At 41.5% G+C, this 17,171-nt stretch overlaps 3 protein-coding genes across 3 annotated transcripts; 2 read left to right on the forward strand and 1 right to left on the reverse strand.

Moving 5' to 3' along the window:
- The first annotated feature begins 701 nt into the window (after window positions 1–701).
- LOC139660399 (BAR/IMD domain-containing adapter protein 2-like) lies at window positions 702–6,997 on the forward strand. Its single transcript, XM_071538538.1, has 14 exons — window positions 702–784; window positions 979–1,054; window positions 1,452–1,538; window positions 2,237–2,298; window positions 2,414–2,485; window positions 2,621–2,758; window positions 3,475–3,627; window positions 3,733–3,909; window positions 4,365–5,013; window positions 5,431–5,629; window positions 5,721–5,786; window positions 6,302–6,470; window positions 6,640–6,680; window positions 6,925–6,997. The coding sequence occupies exons 1-14, from the start codon at window positions 737–739 to the stop codon at window positions 6,995–6,997; spliced, it is 2,010 nt and encodes a 669-aa protein (XP_071394639.1). The 5' UTR covers window positions 702–736.
- Window positions 6,998–11,625: 4,628 nt separating this feature from the next.
- Window positions 11,626–12,780, reverse strand: LOC139660403 (NADH dehydrogenase [ubiquinone] 1 alpha subcomplex subunit 3-like). Its single transcript, XM_071538541.1, has 4 exons — window positions 12,738–12,780; window positions 12,388–12,462; window positions 11,973–12,050; window positions 11,626–11,824 (listed from the first exon to the last, which is right to left on the reverse strand). Exons 1-4 carry the CDS (start codon window positions 12,778–12,780, stop codon window positions 11,733–11,735), a joined length of 288 nt encoding a protein of 95 aa, XP_071394642.1. The 3' UTR covers window positions 11,626–11,732.
- An 81-nt stretch (window positions 12,781–12,861) lies between these two features.
- LOC139660402 (TCF3 fusion partner homolog) lies at window positions 12,862–17,039 on the forward strand. Its single transcript, XM_071538540.1, has 7 exons — window positions 12,862–13,040; window positions 13,454–13,555; window positions 14,688–14,810; window positions 14,942–15,012; window positions 15,096–15,165; window positions 15,545–15,703; window positions 16,011–17,039. Exons 2-7 carry the CDS (start codon window positions 13,454–13,456, stop codon window positions 16,083–16,085), a joined length of 600 nt encoding a protein of 199 aa, XP_071394641.1. The 5' UTR covers window positions 12,862–13,040; the 3' UTR covers window positions 16,086–17,039.
- Window positions 17,040–17,171: the final 132 nt, after the last annotated feature.

A 17,171-nucleotide genomic window follows, 5' to 3' on the forward strand; every position in this document is an offset into this window, starting at 1 on the left:
CGGAGACACGGATGGGATCCATGTGAAGTAAGAGCCGGGGAAATAACACCGCCGCCTTCAGTCAAAACATAAAGACAGTCTGACCGAGTGCAGTCTGATTGTCCAACGGCCTGAAGTCAAGCTCCCTCACACTGCAGCATCCCTCGCATGTCCACTCACTGGCTTAAATGTCACACATGGACCTTTCAATCATTCATACATCCTCTGTATGTGTGTGTGTGTGTGTGTGTGAGAGAGAGAGAGAGAGACCTCATTGAATGATTGAGTAGACATGCAGTAGTTGACGAAGTTTCTTGTTTAGTGAATATAAGATTTTGCGAGATTTTGCAGTTGCTCCCTAATAGCCATAGATAATCCTTCCAGTTGGTTGTATACAGTATAATATCTGAAACCTCCCTCCTATTATCAATACAGTTGTTGGAGGAGGTCATCTTTATACTTGGATCAATGCGAATTTCTGACATGTATTGCTATGTAGATAAATGCAAGTAAGTGCTCTGAAGTCCTCTTTCCCCTGAAGGTAATGTACCTAGATTTGTTCTTTCTCTTCAAGTTTATGGGGAAAGTTTGAGTCATTACTCATTCATCGCTTTGTGTTTTTTCCTATGTTTTTTGGTTGTTGTTGTTTTTAGGGGATTTCTGTCTGTCGTAAAGCCTAGGGCCCTGATCAACAGGAGGAGAAGCCAATCCACACATACATAGTGACAATACATAAGTGAGGAGAGAGAGAGGAACCATGTCTCGCACTGAGGAGGTCAACAAGATGACAGAAAATGTCTATAAGGTACAACATGTCTGTCTGTTACTCTGTCTGTCTCGTCTGCCACAACAATGAAACTGTGTATGAATGTAGTCAGGCGAATGCCCTCATTTGTGCTCCTGTGGAAATGATCTCCCCTTTGGCAGCGCTTGCCACACAACGGTTTGCAATGTGGCCTCTGAAAAAACAAAATATGATTTGTGTCTGCTCTTGCACAGGGGATTCTGGACCAGTTCAACCCCAGTCTGAAGAACTTTGTGACCATGGGGAAGAACTATGAGAAAGCCCTGACAGGTTAGTGGAAGACAGGCTGATTCCACCATCATACATACATAGCATGCCATGAGGCCATTCAGTGAAACACTCAACATCATCTCATCACTTCATCTGATAAATCTATGCAGCACTTTGTAATGTAAACTCCTCAATGTCTCTAGTCATTTTTACACTATTACACTTGTTGTATTGATGTCTGGGACTTCGATTGATTCAAATGTGGTGAAGATATCCAGTAAAGTTGGATTTTTTTCTGACAGTTTTTGAACATTACTGGCAAGGGAAAAGTTTGTTCATGGAAAAGAAGCTTGAATATAAGAAAGCCAAGGCCCTAAACCTCAGTTTGACATGATAAATGTTGTACAGAGAACCATTACAGAAACATGTTTTTCTAAAAATGTGCTCTCTTCCTCAGGAGTGACCGTGGCTGCCAAAGGCTACTTTGATGCTCTGGTGAAACTAGGAGAACTGGCAAGTGACAGCCAGGGCTCCAAAGAGCTGGGTGAGTGGGCGGGCGGCAGAGAGGGACGGGGGTTATGGAGGAAAAATGAAAAAGGAATCGATAGATAGATAGACCTTTAAAAGTTTAGGGAGTCGATGTGACAGCAAGAGAGAAGTTGGAAAATCTGTGAGCCCGCCGCATGTGTCGGTGAGCGAGGAGATGAAGGCGAGCGGGAACAAGGAAATGTAGAGAGGGAGAGAGAGAGGGAGAGAGAGACATGAGAGAGAACAGAGGGAAAGGGAGAGAGTAGGGTCATTGTTGAGAGATTAACAACACCACATGATCTCATTGTAATGCTGAAAACAGCGGGGGAGGCAGGCAGGAGTGAGGGAGGGAGAGATGCCAGACACCACATACTACTGTGCTCTCTGAGCGAGGGAGGGACACAGACTCACAGCTGACCACCAGTTGGGTGGAAATGAGACACAAAACATGTGACATTTTTATTAGTGTGTTGTCTGTATGTGGAATATATGTTGATATCGAAATAAATGTGAACAGCAGATTATTGGTGCACAGATATACCCTTCAGACTCTAGATTAACAGCATTTGGCTCTTTTGGTAGAAGAGTAACAGCTTCTGGAGCAACTAAGGATACAATGTCAGAAATAAAGCAGCAGACTTTTTAGTTTTTTTAGTCCAAATCATGTGCTACTAATGCCCTCACTGTTTCCTTTTTCCTTACTGTTGCTTCCAGGAGACACACTGTTTCAGATGGCTGAGGTCCACAGACAGATTCAGGTGCAACTGGAAGACGTGGTAAGAGTTTGTATTGCTGTGCTCAGTCGCTCTATATGGAAGGCTGGCTTTTCATGCAGATGTTGAAGTGTCAGTATGTTGTGTTTAAATTAATATGGATCCAATTCGTCAACAGTTGAAGCTGTTTCATTCTGAGCTGCTTGCCCAGTTGGAGCAGAAGTTGGAGTTGGACATCAAATACCTCACAGTGAGTTGGTCTACCTGAAGTTGGTACACCTGTAAATTGTCCTTAAAGATTAGCTCTCTTTAAGCTTGTTTCATCCCATGCTTCTTACATTTTTCTGACTGCAACTCCTTTTTTGATTCTTTGCTGTTCTCTCAGGCCACCTTGAAGAAGTACCAGAGTGAGCGGAGGTCTAAAGCTGAGTCTATCGAGCGCTGCCAGTCCCAGCTCAAGAAGCTTCGCAGGAAGAGCCAGGGAAGCCGCCACCCCAACAAGTATGGAGACCGGGAAATGCAGGTAACTGAACCCCAGCACTCAAACTGTGCAGTGATGAAAACCAAGAATAATGATACCACTATAAGCATCATGATCATATTGTACACAAGCATACATAATACAAATAATATATATATATAGACAGGTAAGCCTAAGTGACAAAGACCCAGTGACCTCTTTTATCTAGAATTGAGAAATAATAATCCTCCATACGCATGGATCCTAAACATCTTACTCAGCATTATAGGGGCTTAAAAAGCAGAGTTGTGTGTGTGTTTGTGTGAGAACCAGGCCACTGTGAATAAGATTAAAGGACAATCTGCCTCAGCTGATTCTTCAGGAAACAAGCAACTTAGTGTGAGGGTTTTTATTATTAGCAGAAATAAGGGTGATATAAGAGGGAGAGAGGATTTAGCGATTTGGAGGGGAAATAAAAAGGGGAGGGGGTACAATGGAAGAAAAGGTCAACAGGGTGAGGGACAATATTTTGTGATTTGGATTTTGTTATCATTGCTCAACAGGCAGGATATGATGTCACATCTTCCTCCTGGTCTCGCTGTTGTTGTTCTCTCCTTACAATGTGTATTAAAGGTTACTCTGTCTCCATTTTGTAGTGTGTGTGTATTTATGTGTAAATCGTCCATGCATGTGTGTGTGTGCTTGTGTGTGTGTGTGTGTGTGTGTATGCACAAGCATGTACATGTTTGTATTGAAACCTCTCTCGACTTTTCTTCCAGTTCGTGGAGTTGATGAGTCGTCGCCAGGGTGAGCTGGACACACTCGTTGCCGTGGGTTACAAGTCTGCGCTAACTGAGGAGAGAAGAAGATATTGCTTCCTGGTAGACAGACAGTGTTCTGTTACCAAGCTGCTTATCAACTACCATTGCAAGGTGATCTGCTAATATTTTAGCTTTCTGGCCTGTTGAGAACCTGAACATCATGTCGTGCTGTTCAGATTACTGACATTTTTATTTTCTCTTTTGAACACGACCCAGGTGAGAGAGCTCCTGTCCCAGAAACTGTCATCATGGCAGCAGTCGTGCTCCCAGCCCACCAAGCTGCCAGAGCGGGCGCTGAACCTGCTGCGTCACACCGCGCCTCAAGGCTCCGGGGCTGCTGGGATAGCCGAGGTCCTCCGCCACACCAAGCTGGGCTCCTCTCAGCCAGAGCAGGTGAGGGAATATTCATTTATAATGAGTCTGATTCTGTTTTATTTTTGAGCTAATAATTTTTTCAGTTGTGATTCCTAATCTCAGCTGCACTGTGGTTAGATACTCTTAAATGTTCACATAGTTGTGCATCAGATGTATCATCGCTGTTGTCATGTGGAAACCTTGTTAGTCCAAGTTAGATGATTTTCATGTTTTTATTTAAATTGAAGGATTACGTGGCCCTCTATGGGTTGGGAGACTTCTCCTTGGCCTTATGAAAACCTTTCAAAACCCCATTGGATAAACTCAAAAATGCATGGTGGTCAAGCTAAAATCAAGGCTGTTTTTGTTAGTTCCTGGAAAGTTATTTTGGAAAAGTGAGGTTTTCAGTGACGATATGATAGTTTTAAGAATGAATTACTCCTGTCTGTCATTCTAATTGTTGGTATTTTACATTCTCCCTCCTCCTCTCTCAGCGGCTCTCTGTTCAAGAAGTCCCTCCTCTGCTGAACGGAGACTCCGCCCGCTCCCAGCAGCAGCGCTCCCTTCCCTCCTCCTCCACCTCCCAGAATGACACCTCCCCGCAGCAGGGTTCCCCCCAGACTTTCCGCTCCCCGGCTGCCGGAGGAGCGACCGGCGGTGTGTCACAAGGAGCCTCCCCTCAACACGCCAGCACCCCTCTCAGTGCGTCTGCTAGCCCCCTGGCTGAGGGCGGAGCCAGCAGGAGCGCCAGCCCAGCTACATCTACCCCCTCCACCTCCAGCATCCCGACCCAGCAGGGCCCTCTCCTCCTGGCCACCAGCACCTCCAACCTGTCCCCCAGCCTCATCCCCTCCACAGTGCTGTCACTCAGCCAGGTTTCCCCGGCCGGCAGCTCTCTGCAGGGCATGACCCTCCCCATCTCCCACAGCGCTCCGCACAGCCCTCCTCTGCCCCACAGCGCCCCTCTCTCCAGGGCCATGACTCCGGTGCAGCTGCTGCACCAACAGGTGGGACCCGGAGGAAGCACTGCTTCATCACTTTCCCATAATCCCTTGCTGATGAAGGCTGCCGAGATGTATGCGACGGCAACACTGCCGTTGCCGAGGAGACCAGTCAGTGAAATGAGAATGGCTGGTTTTCAGGGTAAGTTGTGATGTCTGGTCCGCCTGTTTCAAACTGTTGTGTGAGTATCTAATCCGGGGCGATATGGAAGAAACTATATATTATGATAATCATAGGGACGTTTTTTGATATCGATATAGATCACGATATCTGCTCACAGATATGAAATCACGTTACTTAAACCAACTGATGTTCGTTACATTGAAAAGCATGGCAATGTCAAACCAAAACTATGAAAGTCAAATGATATCACTACAATATGACAGATGTCATTTTGTTAGAATTTTTTGTTTATTTATGGTTTGTAACATTAATTCAACAGAATTGGTTATCATATTGAATTATCGCCCAGCCCTGTGAGTGTCTCCAGTGGTTCAAGCTCTCTGTCCTCTCATCTCCACCCCTCCCTTCCTTTTTTTCTCTTTCTCCTCTATCCAGGGTCCAGTCTGCCCAGGATGCTGCCCCTGTCTGGACCGACACGTGTGGAAGCCGTGTTTGCGCACTCACCTGGAGGGTCAGAGGGCAGCATGGGGGGCGGAGCCTGCTTACTTCACTTCTTGCCTGGTGACAGCATCACCCTGCTCATCTCTGAGGCCAGAGACGGCTGGCACTATGGGCAGAACGAACGGACTGGACGGTATGTTTCACATACACTCAGACTTTTCTCCATGTTTAAATCCCTCATTCATTTATTGTTGATAACGTTAATATAAAATCTTCCCTCACAGGAAAGGCTGGTTCCCTTTCTCCTACACTCAGCAGAACCACAATAACTTGGAAAACCTCGACAGCAGGTCAGTCAACGAAGAAACATTTTACAAATACTGAAACCTGAGGGGTTTTGAGATTGATGAACCTTGACATTATTAATAATAGAAATCCTCTTCACTTCACTCCTCTTCAGTCTTATTACTTTGACAGTGTGTCAATATAATAGCAATAATGTGACAAGTAGGAAGTTATAACATTGGCTGATTCACCGAAATCTGAATGGGGTCGTTTTCTTGTTGAAATGAATGTGACATCTTTCCCTTTTTCCATCCTTGTTCTTGATAAATGAAAACAAATTTCGTTCCAGACAGACAAAGTGCACCGCTGCTCAAAAACTGCAGAATGATCCTTATTGTTTTGCTCTTTCAATCTTTCCATTCTCTATATCCTTGTCATTCAACGCCCTTTCCCCACAGATTCTCTTCGCTCTCCAACACCAACAGCATTGTTGATGAATTTACATGAAATTGTCATCCCTCAACTCAACTGATATTTCCTCTGTCTTTTTTCTTTCCTCTGCCTGTGTCTTTCCCTGCAGCTCTCTCTTCTTATCTAAGGCCAACAGCACCAGCACCGGCCAGCTCGACAAGCTTGGGTCTCCAGGTCTGACATCCCTGACCCCTGAGTCAGAGGAGGAGCGCTCCCTTCCTCCCCAGAGGGTCAGCACCTTCCGCCCGCGCCCGTACAGCATGGCCGACAGCAACCAGGTCAGCCTGAAGCCTTTTGGAAAAGGCCAAGGGTTGGAGTGGATGGGCCTTCCACACCGACCCACTCTGTCAATGCTAATGCAAGAGGTATAAACGCCTTATAATAATAGAACTTTACAACATAATATTAGATGTGGTTCTCATACCCTTCCTCTCTTCTGCATTACAGCTCTCCTCAGATTTGGCCTCTCCTCCGCCCTCTCCAACCAGGTAAATATATTTATATTTGGGGTAAAATTCCTACCAAACAGGGAATGACATACAGGATTCAACTTGCCAAGGTCTTGATAAACAGTTCATATATTGAACCATTAGTGTCAGTGGAACAAAAGTCAGACAGATGCCCTGTAGGATTAGAATTAGTCATAACAGATATAGTGGGATGAAAGACTATAGATTATCATGCCTTTTGAATATGTGGTACCTTTCTTTTTTGATCATCCCCTCCTTTCAGGTCCAATCCATTCGCCCACGTCCGACTCAGAAAAACCGTCACCAACGATCGCTCAGCTCCCATCATTGAGTAAGTTGTGGATTCCCACAGCAGGGATCTGGTTCTCTGTGATCTGCTGCTGTGTTGAGCCTCAGGTTGAATCCTGGAATTAGCATATTGGTTCATTTTGATTTGTTGGAATAGTATTTTAAATTAGATCTTTTTTGTTTTTGCAATTTAATCAAATACAGGTTAATGAGGTTTGTGTTTCTGACATATGCAAATTGCATATGTCTGCGTATGGGCACGAATAAAACATTGTTAAATTAAAAAATATCAAAGGTGTAAAGGTCGATCTGTTATGGATCTAATTACAGTCACATTCACTTTTAAGGTAATCCTCTCTGTTATCTTAGTTTCACGGCCTTTGTGTTGTACTTCTAATCATTTAATAGGACAAAAAAAGTAGAAACAAGCCCACTATAACATTTGAAAATTCTGTTTGAATGAAATGTGAGGATGAAAATGGAGATATCTAGGCTATAGTCTTTATGAAACACAAGGGTGATGTTTGGCTATAATGAACAGGTAGTTTAGTATTAGCGATCATAGTTTGCCCGTCCAGAAAAACTAACATTTTTCATTATAGCCAAACACACATGGGTGATGTTTGGCTATAATGAACAGGTAGTTTAGTATTTGCGATCATAGTTTGTCCGTCCAGAAAAACTAACATTTTTAAGCCCCTGACACTTTGCCCTGCCCTCTGAAGGATGCCTCTTGTTTTTCTAATTGTTTTGCATTGCATTTTTTTTTTTTTGACATAACCCTTACTGTAGTTTTTTGTTTGTTTCTGTTTTTGTGCCAATATTCAGAAGAGTAGTTTTTTAGTTCAACCCAATTAGGGACTGGCTCCTAATAGCAGGTTGTGTGTTTGTAGTGTAATTTCACCTTCACTGTGATGAAGTGTCATGGAAAAGGACAGGCTCCTGTTTTAGAATTGTTATTATTTTATTTTTTTAGGATAGCTGCCAGGTTGTTGCATTTTCTCTATTCTAATGAAGGTGATCCAGGACCTTAAAATATGTTCACTGTCATTTACACTTTTTAAATGATTCAGCCTGTCTTTTCTATTTTAAACAGAGGTTTTTTGGTTGAGAGTTCTCCACACATTTTAATGAACTCAGCACACTAAGTTGTTTTTGTGTCACTTTCACTTCACCATTACAGAACATGGGCACTATATGAAACACAACTGGATACACAGCTAATATGGACACAGTGTATGATGTCAGTGAAATGATATCTAAAACTTGATGCCAGTTAATAAGATACATTCTGCTGCTTAACGTCACATATTACTTTATGTTTTGTGAGTGTAGATTAGATTGGATACGTTGATAAATTTACATATTGATCGCAAAATACAATGTAAAAACACATTCTACCGTAAATCTTTCAGAGTTTGAGATAATCTTCAGATTAGGGAAATGATTGAGAAACCCTCAGTATTGTATTTGTTCAATGTGGAGCAATTGCTAGAAAACAAGGAAATGCAAAAGAGTTCATGAGCTTCACAGAGGCAGACTGGGGTCTGGAGTTACTCTGACAGGTTGGATGGTGCTTTTTATTAAGAGAAGAGTATTTTAGAAGGTAGCATGCTGTTGAGGGTTGAGGTGTTCAGAGTGAGGGAGCTCAGCGCTTAGTCTTTGGATTTGATGTCTTCTTGATTCATTTTCAGTCCCAAATCAAAAGCTAGACAACATCTAGTCGATTGTAGTCGCATGTTTACCAATCAGACTGTACAGAATCTTTTAAAGAGATGTGAAAGCCAAGACTGATGATAAGATGGTGTTTTAATGGGGAAAGGTACCTTTGAAAGTGATGAAGAAAGTATATGGGAAGTTGAACAGCGTCTGAGCAAGTGTTAATGGTAAACTAGAGAAATCCAAAGTAGTTTTCTGCTCTGCCCAGTAGCTCTGCTGTGTCTTCTAGCAAACTGCAGTGTAAAAGGGAATTGGATGTCTGTGGAAATTGAGATGGTTTTTGTTTCCGTCCTAATTGCTGTGTCTAATGTACATCATCATCATCAAAGCTGTCATGAGTTGAGTTGCTATGATCTTTTAACACCTTATAGATTCAAGAGAAATATGAAATAATTTCTAACAGCACATATATTACTTTTTTAGTAGTATGGCAATGTTAATAGAGGTTGCTGCAAATTTATATAGCTAATGCTTACTCATGCTTGTAAAGTGCTTAAAAACATCTGATTGTATGATTTTATTTGACGTTTTGTTTTTCCTTGATGTGATATTTCATTTTGGTAGAACATTTTGACTGTAGCATGCACATCTGTACAGAGGGTCAGAGGCAGCAAACCTCCAACACATTCAGACTTTTAACCCTCGCCTCTCAAGAAACAGGAAATATTAGCTCCTCTGTGGACACAGAGTTAAATATTATTACATAAGTTTCAATGTGTGTTATAAACTTAGAATTGTCGTTTATTTAGACTTCAATTTTTGAAACGAAAGTAAGCGGCAGCCATTATGACCACTGGCCAGTATTGGTGGTCCATCCTCATAAACTACAGTAAAATAAGATAAGATGAGATAAGATAAGATGAATGATCCCTATGGGTCATAGGATACAGCAAAGAAAAATAGAATATAAATAATGTAGCCAATGGGGGTTGTATGACCATACACAACCGACGATTTCAACAAGTAGAACATGTTAAGTAGAGTGTATGAATGAACAGTATGCAAAAGTTATGGTGTGCAAGTAACAGCAATAAGACTTACTGAGACAATGAAAGAATGAATGCAGAATATGTACAACATGAAGATACAAAAACATGAAACATACAGTCTGAAATAGGTGGAAAAATTATGAAAATATCAATATATATGCAATATATGACAATGAGAATGATATGGGAATATGAAGAAAACAGACATGAATTTACAGCTAATATGCAGCAGGTTGTGCATGTGTACAGAAAGTACATCTGTATTTGTGCTTTGTAAAAACCATCCGCCGTGTCAATATATTCACTCTGCAGATGTAGATAACATTTGTACAGAAAGTGCTGATTTGGATATGTGCATGTCCAGCTGTTCCCTTATCAAAACCCTTATCCAGATGGAGGAGCTGTATATACAGAAAAATGCCAATGTGCAAAACACATGTGCATTATTGTCTGTTCAGTATAACTACCATTGAGAACAGAGGCTTGTTCAAAGTTCAAAACTCTTCTACCAACGTGAAATATTGCTTTAACATTGCACACTGATTTCTACACAGTTCCTTGATTCTGTAAAATATGCGGCAATGTAAACTATCTGTACTCTGAATTGCATTAATATGAGATCCTGGTGACTGCAGAAGACATTATATCATGAGGAATACTGCTGGGGAGGACATTCCTTACCTGAAATACTGAATATTGACATGTTTTGAAATAAATGTTCTATGAAGAAAAGAAAACAGTTCTCCGCTTTTGCTTTGTGTGTGCATTCTAACAAACCAGGGAAACTCTATTTCTCTAAAGGTACATTCATTACTGTGAGATCATTGTCAGAGACCCATCTATATGAGTGTATGTTTGGGGGGTGGAGGGGGCAATAAATGCACAGACACAAATGGACACAGGTGTTATATCGTTATAATGTCCACAAGGTGGCACAAGTTCGTCTTGTTGATTCACACGGTCCCATATTTTAACTCTGCCACTGCTGGGTCTACCTTTTAACAGGCTTCACACAGTATTACTGCACATGTTGTTCAGCTACTTATCTTAGTTACTCAAGTAAGTTAATATGGGCATGAAGCAAGGAATTCAGTCATCAACCTAAGCCTCTTCTTAGGGATCAAGGTTGTGTTCAAGCTTAGTTTCAAAAATCTCATGATTAGTTCTGGGATCGCAAACAGAAATCTTAACTTTGAACCACCATGCTTTTTTACACTGTCTCTTAAATCAAGATTCAGTTTAGCATTTGTGAATGTTTTGGATGATTGGGATGTTGGTCAAGCAGCTTTACAGCAGCCTTAGGGTGAAAAGAAAAAAAAAAAGATTTCTTGCAGACCTCTTGAAATAATTAAACAACAAAGTTGAAGCTCCAGACTATGAAAAGAACCAGGACATAAGTTTTCCACCCAATGTTTCAATTTTATGTGGGACAGCCTAATGGGGGCTAATTATGGTCAAGTTAAGGTTTTGACCCACTTTGCCCCAATTAAGTTGTCCCACAACATTTAAAAAATCAGAGAGAAATTCCTAGTGTTTTTCTCAGAGTACCCTGACCTTTAAATTAGGCATGGACAACTTTGTGCATCAAAAAAGCAATTTAAAATGTCTGCTTTTGTTTTCCAAACAGCCTTTTTCTGCAATCTCAATCAGCTGAGATACCCTACATCTGTGCCCTGTGTGTTGCACAGCATAAAACATGAACATGCCTTGGAATCTTATTTGTATCATCACTATATTGTTCAAAGATGAAATCAGTAAACATGTCTGTAACAAAATATATGGTGTTTTCTGCATATTTCAAAGGTTTAGACTAGAAATGATACTCTTACACCTTGTTTAACCAGACAAGTAGACTAAGAAAACATTGTCTAACATTGTCTTTAATAAGAGGTTATAATGTACTTAATCATGCATTCAATCCAAATTTAGTGAATGTATGATCCAAACCAAATCCATGCAGCACAAAGTGGTATTAAATAAAGAATCTTTATTGTGGGCCATTGACAAGTGGAGCAGCTATGCAGAGAAACAGGAACAGAGGTACAGCACAGGCTTTGATTGAGAGAATGTGAAGTTACAGTTTTTTAAGCCATTCCAGGTTCGGTCCTTTTGCTTCAGTGGGATGGGCGGGGACATCAGGCATGTTTCCATCGTCTCGCACAGGGACTGTATTAGGGAGACAACGAAAAGGAGCTTTGAATGTTTGGTTCAAGTGTATTCATTAGACTGGTGAGTGTTTTCAGACACTTCTCTATTGTGCAACATCTTTGGACAGCGGTGAAACACAATCTGCTGTAAAGTTACAAGTGTTTACCTGGGTAGTTGTATGGCACAGCTTCATTTATCATGCCTGAATACTTTGAGAGAGGACTGACAAATGGTAGAACAGCACCTGAGGAAATACAAAGATCGACTAACTCACATACAGTACATCACACATACACAGTCCCTACACTACAATTTGCACTAATCTAATGCATTTCAGTTCTTGTGGTGTTAAATGACCATTGTTTTTCTCAACCATCTCATAGTAAATAGATCTCCAATCTAAAATGAGACTGAACAGAAGGTCAACCACTCCAACCCTGAGTGATAGATGAATACAGGCCAATGTGATGTAATGAGACCATTCTTTGGGACAAGTCTCTCACTCACTCACTCACTCACACACTCACACACTCACTCACACACTCACACACACACTTCTGAATTCCAGGTTGGTGACTGACCTAGAAGCCCCAGTGCACAGGACGCCAATATAACTGGCTCCTTGTTCCATGCATTCTTTAGGAAGGCTCCAACCCCTGCAAACAGACAGGCAGGTAATGTAAAACACAATCCTCCACAGCTAACTAGCTTGCTAACGTTAGCTAGTGCTAAGTAGCCAACATTAGCAACACGTCCAAGGTCACATTTTTCGTTTTGTTTCGTATTGATAACATCATTTTAAAGAAAACAACTCTACGGTTTCATTGGCGTAATTGCTAATATTCAAACTATTTATGTAGGCTAGTCATAAATCAAATCAATCTAAATTCCCCTGCTTAGTTGCCCAAAAGATAACAAAATATGTACTAACGCGCCATGTTGTCTTCTGTAGTTTCAGCCCAGCTAGTGCTCATGGGAAATGCAGGAGTTAGAAAATGACGTATAATTATTGCGCCCGTCGCGTAAAAACATTAATCGGGAGTGTGTGTGTGTGTGTATGTGAATCCAGAAGAACTACGATTGATTGCGATATCTTTAATATTTCAGTCATGGATTGTGTTATTATCCCGTCTTAACTCTGCGTCTAGGAGACAGTTAGCAGCGGATCTTTGAAGACGCGGGAGGTTCACAGCTGCTGGGCAGACATCAGTTTTTGGACTGAGAACTCATAAATGTAAGTAGCTAGCTTGTTGTTGTAGCGAAGTCTGATGGTCCTCTGACTGCGAGACACTGGTGCGTCACGGTATTGTTTAATCGATGATACAAGTGATACTAAGAATAGTGAACTTGTCTTGACAAATATATCCGAAATGGATATGGAAATATTGATTCATAATTCTACTCAGTCTGATCGTTTTGTTTTGCATCACAGACGCAAAGAGATTACATTGTGTGTGTGTGTGTGTGTGTGTGTGTGTGTGTGTGTGTGTGTGTGTGTGTGTGTGTGTGTGTGTGTGTGTGTGTGTGTGTCTCACACTGACTGCCCTGCTGTCTGTCTGACTGACTGTCTGACTGACTGTCTGTGTTTTTCTATTGTTTCTTAATTCAACAAACACAACAAAGAATCTCCTTCGTCTTGCCTCACAGATGATGGAGGATTTCTCAGGTTTGGCCCTGCCTCCTCTGTTCGGAGGACACATCCTGGAGGCAGAGCTGGAGCCAGGCGGTGTTGAGCTGGGACCTGGGGAGGTAATGTTGACTCTGACACCCCTAGGTGAGGGGGCTGGTAACTCTGGACCAGCAGGCCTGTGCTCCATAGGTCACAAAAGTAGAAGCACAAATTGATGGCTGTATTGGTACTTGCCTGGTACTACTAACTCAATATCAGTATTACCAGTTTCTCCTATGCCTGTTAGCAGTACAAAGTGATGAAATCTTAGTATTTTATATAATGTTAACAGCAGAGATATAAAAAAAAACTCCCAACTGCCGCTTCTTGCATTTGAATATGTCTCTTCGAAAATTTCAAGCTTACCAGGTATGAAGCAGGTTTAGCTGTTTGATGTTAACCTGTGCACTCAGCGGATTCGCTCCCCTCCCCTCAGCCCAACCAGAGTAAAATCATACTATAAAGCAAGGAATCTCTGTCTGTGTGTCCGTCGCATATCTGGAGAACCGTTCGTCCGATCGACTTCACTCTTGGCAGGTGTACTGCTGGGGACCCAAGGAAGTGTAGTGTCGGATTTGGTGCAATTTGGACACACGACACGTTCAATATTAATAAACTTTGTATAAACAAACAAACAGTGCTCTGTGAAGCAGCGGCGTGAACGGGAGGCCAAGCAATCGGCCCATTCCGAACAGGCATGTTTTGAACGGGCACAGCACTAGTATAACAAAATCTGAAATACCTCCGAAAAGCCCGATCTTGCATCTAAATGCAAGATGCTACAGTCAAAGGCTTAATAGAGCATCTAAGTGGAATATGCCATGAACATGATCATCTATATGGGTGCAGTTGAAACACTAAATTTGAAATTTGACCAAAATTCAGCTTTGGAGACTTTTTGTCACCAATTATGAGAGCCATCTTTAAAGTATACAATCTATTACAGATAGAAAAAAAAAGTTATCTAAATGATTTTAATCCAGAGTCCAGATGCACTTTCTACTACAGCCACTCAAACTAAAAAGGTGTACACTCATGCTACTGACAGGCACTTTGGATAACAGCATTCACCTAATGACATTTTTAGCATGTAATATATATTATTGGAATATTTTTTTACAGAGTGCTAATAATATTGGAGGCCATTGTGTGCTGGTGCTTCTGTGCCACTTTAGAGCCAAGTGATTGCTTAATGGTGAGGTTTTTCCCCAGGTGGAGCTCGGGCCGGCAGGCAGTGAGCTGCTGGAGAGCGGAGGGCCAGAGGACGAAGAGAGAAGAGCGCTTGATAAGAGGAAATATCTGTCTCTGAGCAAGAGATGTAAAGAAATTGAACAGGTTTGTGTGTGTGCGTGTGTTGTTTTGCACACGTTTGTTGCTTGTATGTTTTGTGAAATTTAGATTTTAATGAGTTTATCTGGATTGAGCCTGAACTCTCACATAATTTCCATCTTGCAATCTCTGTTCAGGTGAATCAGAAGATCCTCGGTCGCCTTCACCAAGTACAAAGATTAACACGCCGCATGAAGAAAGAGAGACGGTACAAAACTCCACTCTTACTGAACGTTTTCTCAGAAGGTTCCCACTCGATGGCCCATTTGATGACTCTGTTAACCCTCACAGGTTCCTCATGAAGACTCTTGATGCTCATGGAGACGACTACAGAAACGCCCAGCTCACTATCCTGCTGGAGGTGAGAACTGGATGGATGGGTGAATATGATGTTTACTAGAGGAATGGACTCTGCAATCAGCTCTCTTTTTGAAAGTGATGATCAGACACAGAGCTCAATTGATTTTGTTGTTGTCTCCCACGCCATGATAATTGGTGGTAGGATGGGAGGAGAGGGGTCCAGTCGTTACAAAATTATATTAATTAGTCTCACTATATCAGTCAACTGAAAGCTTTGAACAAGCCTGTCTACTGCTTTTTTTGATTCACTCTAATAAATAAATAAGCTCAGATTTTCCAGGAATTAATGCTTTTGTCTCCCACATAATGGAAATTCTAATTGTCTAATTGGCTTTGAATCATTTGTTGGGGGCAAGATATTTACTGTAAACTTGTTTCAGGATGAGGCTGGAGCCCATTTAGATCCTGCTGCAGGAGCAGAGGATGACAGGCTGAACGGTGTGTCTGGTTCCAGCTCATCTGCTGCGCTGCATCACGCAGCCGGACCGAAGAAGAGGAGACATCGGATGCCAAGGCAGGAAAAGGATAAAGACCAACAGGTAGGTGCAGACTGCTGAAAAAGTCTCTGCTGGGAGATCATCTGGATTGCTGCTGTCCGCTTTGTGGTAACCAGTCAAGTGCATTGATAACACTGATCAATTTCTGAGAATGTGGTGTGTGTTTGTGTGTGTGTGCCTGCATGTGTGTGATTTTTGATGGACCTGTAGCTGTAGGAATGCGGGCAGGTGGATCTTTGTGTGTGTGTGTGTGTGTGTGTGTATGTGTGGCAGTAATATTAGCATTCAGACATCTGACACAGTAGTAAACTTGATTTGCTGTTAACTGAGTTTCTGCTCTCCTTCACAGACTGAACCAGACATGTCACTGTTGGCTGAGCCACAGTTTGGAGAATTGCCCAGCCCAACCTCTCTGTCTCACTGACCGCTGCGCTGCACTGCATGAACTGCCGGGATGAGATATAACGGAGCGCTTGCTGCTTGAACTGTACAGTCGATATGAAGCCTCTGTCCGGCCAGGTTTTGAATTGTATGTAGCTGTACTTGACCAGTGCTGAATTCATGTTATAACCACATCAATGTCATTTCCCTTCTGTGTATATATTTTTGTATATATTTGCTGTATTAATATTTTGTACTGAGAGTTGATGACAGCACAGAATTATGGCCAGTGGCAAATCCAAGTGCAAATTGTGATGGAGAAACTTGTTTGGTCACTATTTGGCAATCTAATTGCAATTACAACTGGGTAGCAAACCCATTTTATTAAGGCTTCCACAGTACAATCCTGTATTCTCTGAATGTTTACATGGCTCATGATTTTCTCTCAGTAAGCAGCTCTTAATCTGAAATCCATTATTAATGTTACAGTGTTGTTGACTCTGTTACTAGGCTGTACTATGAAAAGTAAAAACATTTTTAGAGGTGATTTGACAGGGCCAGTATGTATTATGATGTTGGCAGATGTAGAAGAGAACCAGAAACATCAACAACAAAAACAACAATCCTCTGGTGGTTACTCACCAGAGGATTTTTATGTTTTTTTTTTAATGTTTTTCTTTTTATGTTTGTATAACTAAAAAAAAAAGAAAAATATGGTTTGGTCAGGTGCACATCATGCTGCTACACAACAAAAATGTTTGATTTGCCTCATGGCCTCTTTTTACACTTGGCTAAAATATGTTTCCCATTTTGTTAATACAGGTCATATATTATTTTTTATACAAACCACTTGGAATCAGACAGCAATTAAAAGGATATGTGCTGTCATCAACATATGAAATGATACCTGGAAATACAATTTCTCCAAGACATCAATGATTGTGAACATCAGATTTGAGCTTGCATTAGCAGCATGAATCAATGAATAAATACATTATCTCCCTAAATATATAACGCAACATATGTATTATGATGGTTTGCAGGTGGTGATCACGAAATATTTTGAAAGGAAAAAAACAAATCCAATATTTGAAATGCCTCATTTCTGCTCCAAGTTTGGGTGAATGTC

Source organism: Centroberyx affinis, unplaced genomic scaffold (genome assembly GCF_046629955.1).
Source record: "Centroberyx affinis isolate AG114_WGS23_722 - 3 ecotype Tasmania unplaced genomic scaffold, CSIRO-AGI_Caff_v1 ptg003285l_1, whole genome shotgun sequence".
Taxonomy (NCBI): Eukaryota; Metazoa; Chordata; class Actinopteri; order Beryciformes; family Berycidae; genus Centroberyx; species Centroberyx affinis.

What these genes read in the sequence shown, in the direction of transcription:
- LOC139660399 (XM_071538538.1), top strand. Translation starts at nt 737, where the DNA reads ATGTCTCGCACTGAGGAGGTCAACAAGATGACAGAAAATGTCTATAAG. An exon ending in TGGACATCAAATACCTCACA is followed by an intron (nt 2,486 to 2,620) that starts GTGAGTTGGTCT and finishes CTGTTCTCTCAG; the next exon opens with GCCACCTTGAAGAAGTACCA. An exon ending in TTGGAAAACCTCGACAGCAG is followed by an intron (nt 5,787 to 6,301) that starts GTCAGTCAACGA and finishes CTTTCCCTGCAG; the next exon opens with CTCTCTCTTCTTATCTAAGG.
- LOC139660403 (XM_071538541.1), bottom strand. Translation starts at nt 12,780, where the DNA reads ATGAGCACTAGCTGGGCTGAAACTACAGAAGACAACATGGCGC. An exon ending in CTGTGCACTGGGGCTTCTAG is followed by an intron (nt 12,051 to 12,387) that starts GTCAGTCACCAA and finishes GTATTTCCTCAG; the next exon opens with GTGCTGTTCTACCATTTGTC. An exon ending in TGTGCCATACAACTACCCAG is followed by an intron (nt 11,825 to 11,972) that starts GTAAACACTTGT and finishes TCCCTAATACAG; the next exon opens with TCCCTGTGCGAGACGATGGA.
- LOC139660402 (XM_071538540.1), top strand. Translation starts at nt 13,454, where the DNA reads ATGATGGAGGATTTCTCAGGTTTGGCCCTGCCTCCTCTGTTCGGAGGA. An exon ending in TTGAGCTGGGACCTGGGGAG is followed by an intron (nt 13,556 to 14,687) that starts GTAATGTTGACT and finishes GTTTTTCCCCAG; the next exon opens with GTGGAGCTCGGGCCGGCAGG. An exon ending in GATGTAAAGAAATTGAACAG is followed by an intron (nt 14,811 to 14,941) that starts GTTTGTGTGTGT and finishes ATCTCTGTTCAG; the next exon opens with GTGAATCAGAAGATCCTCGG.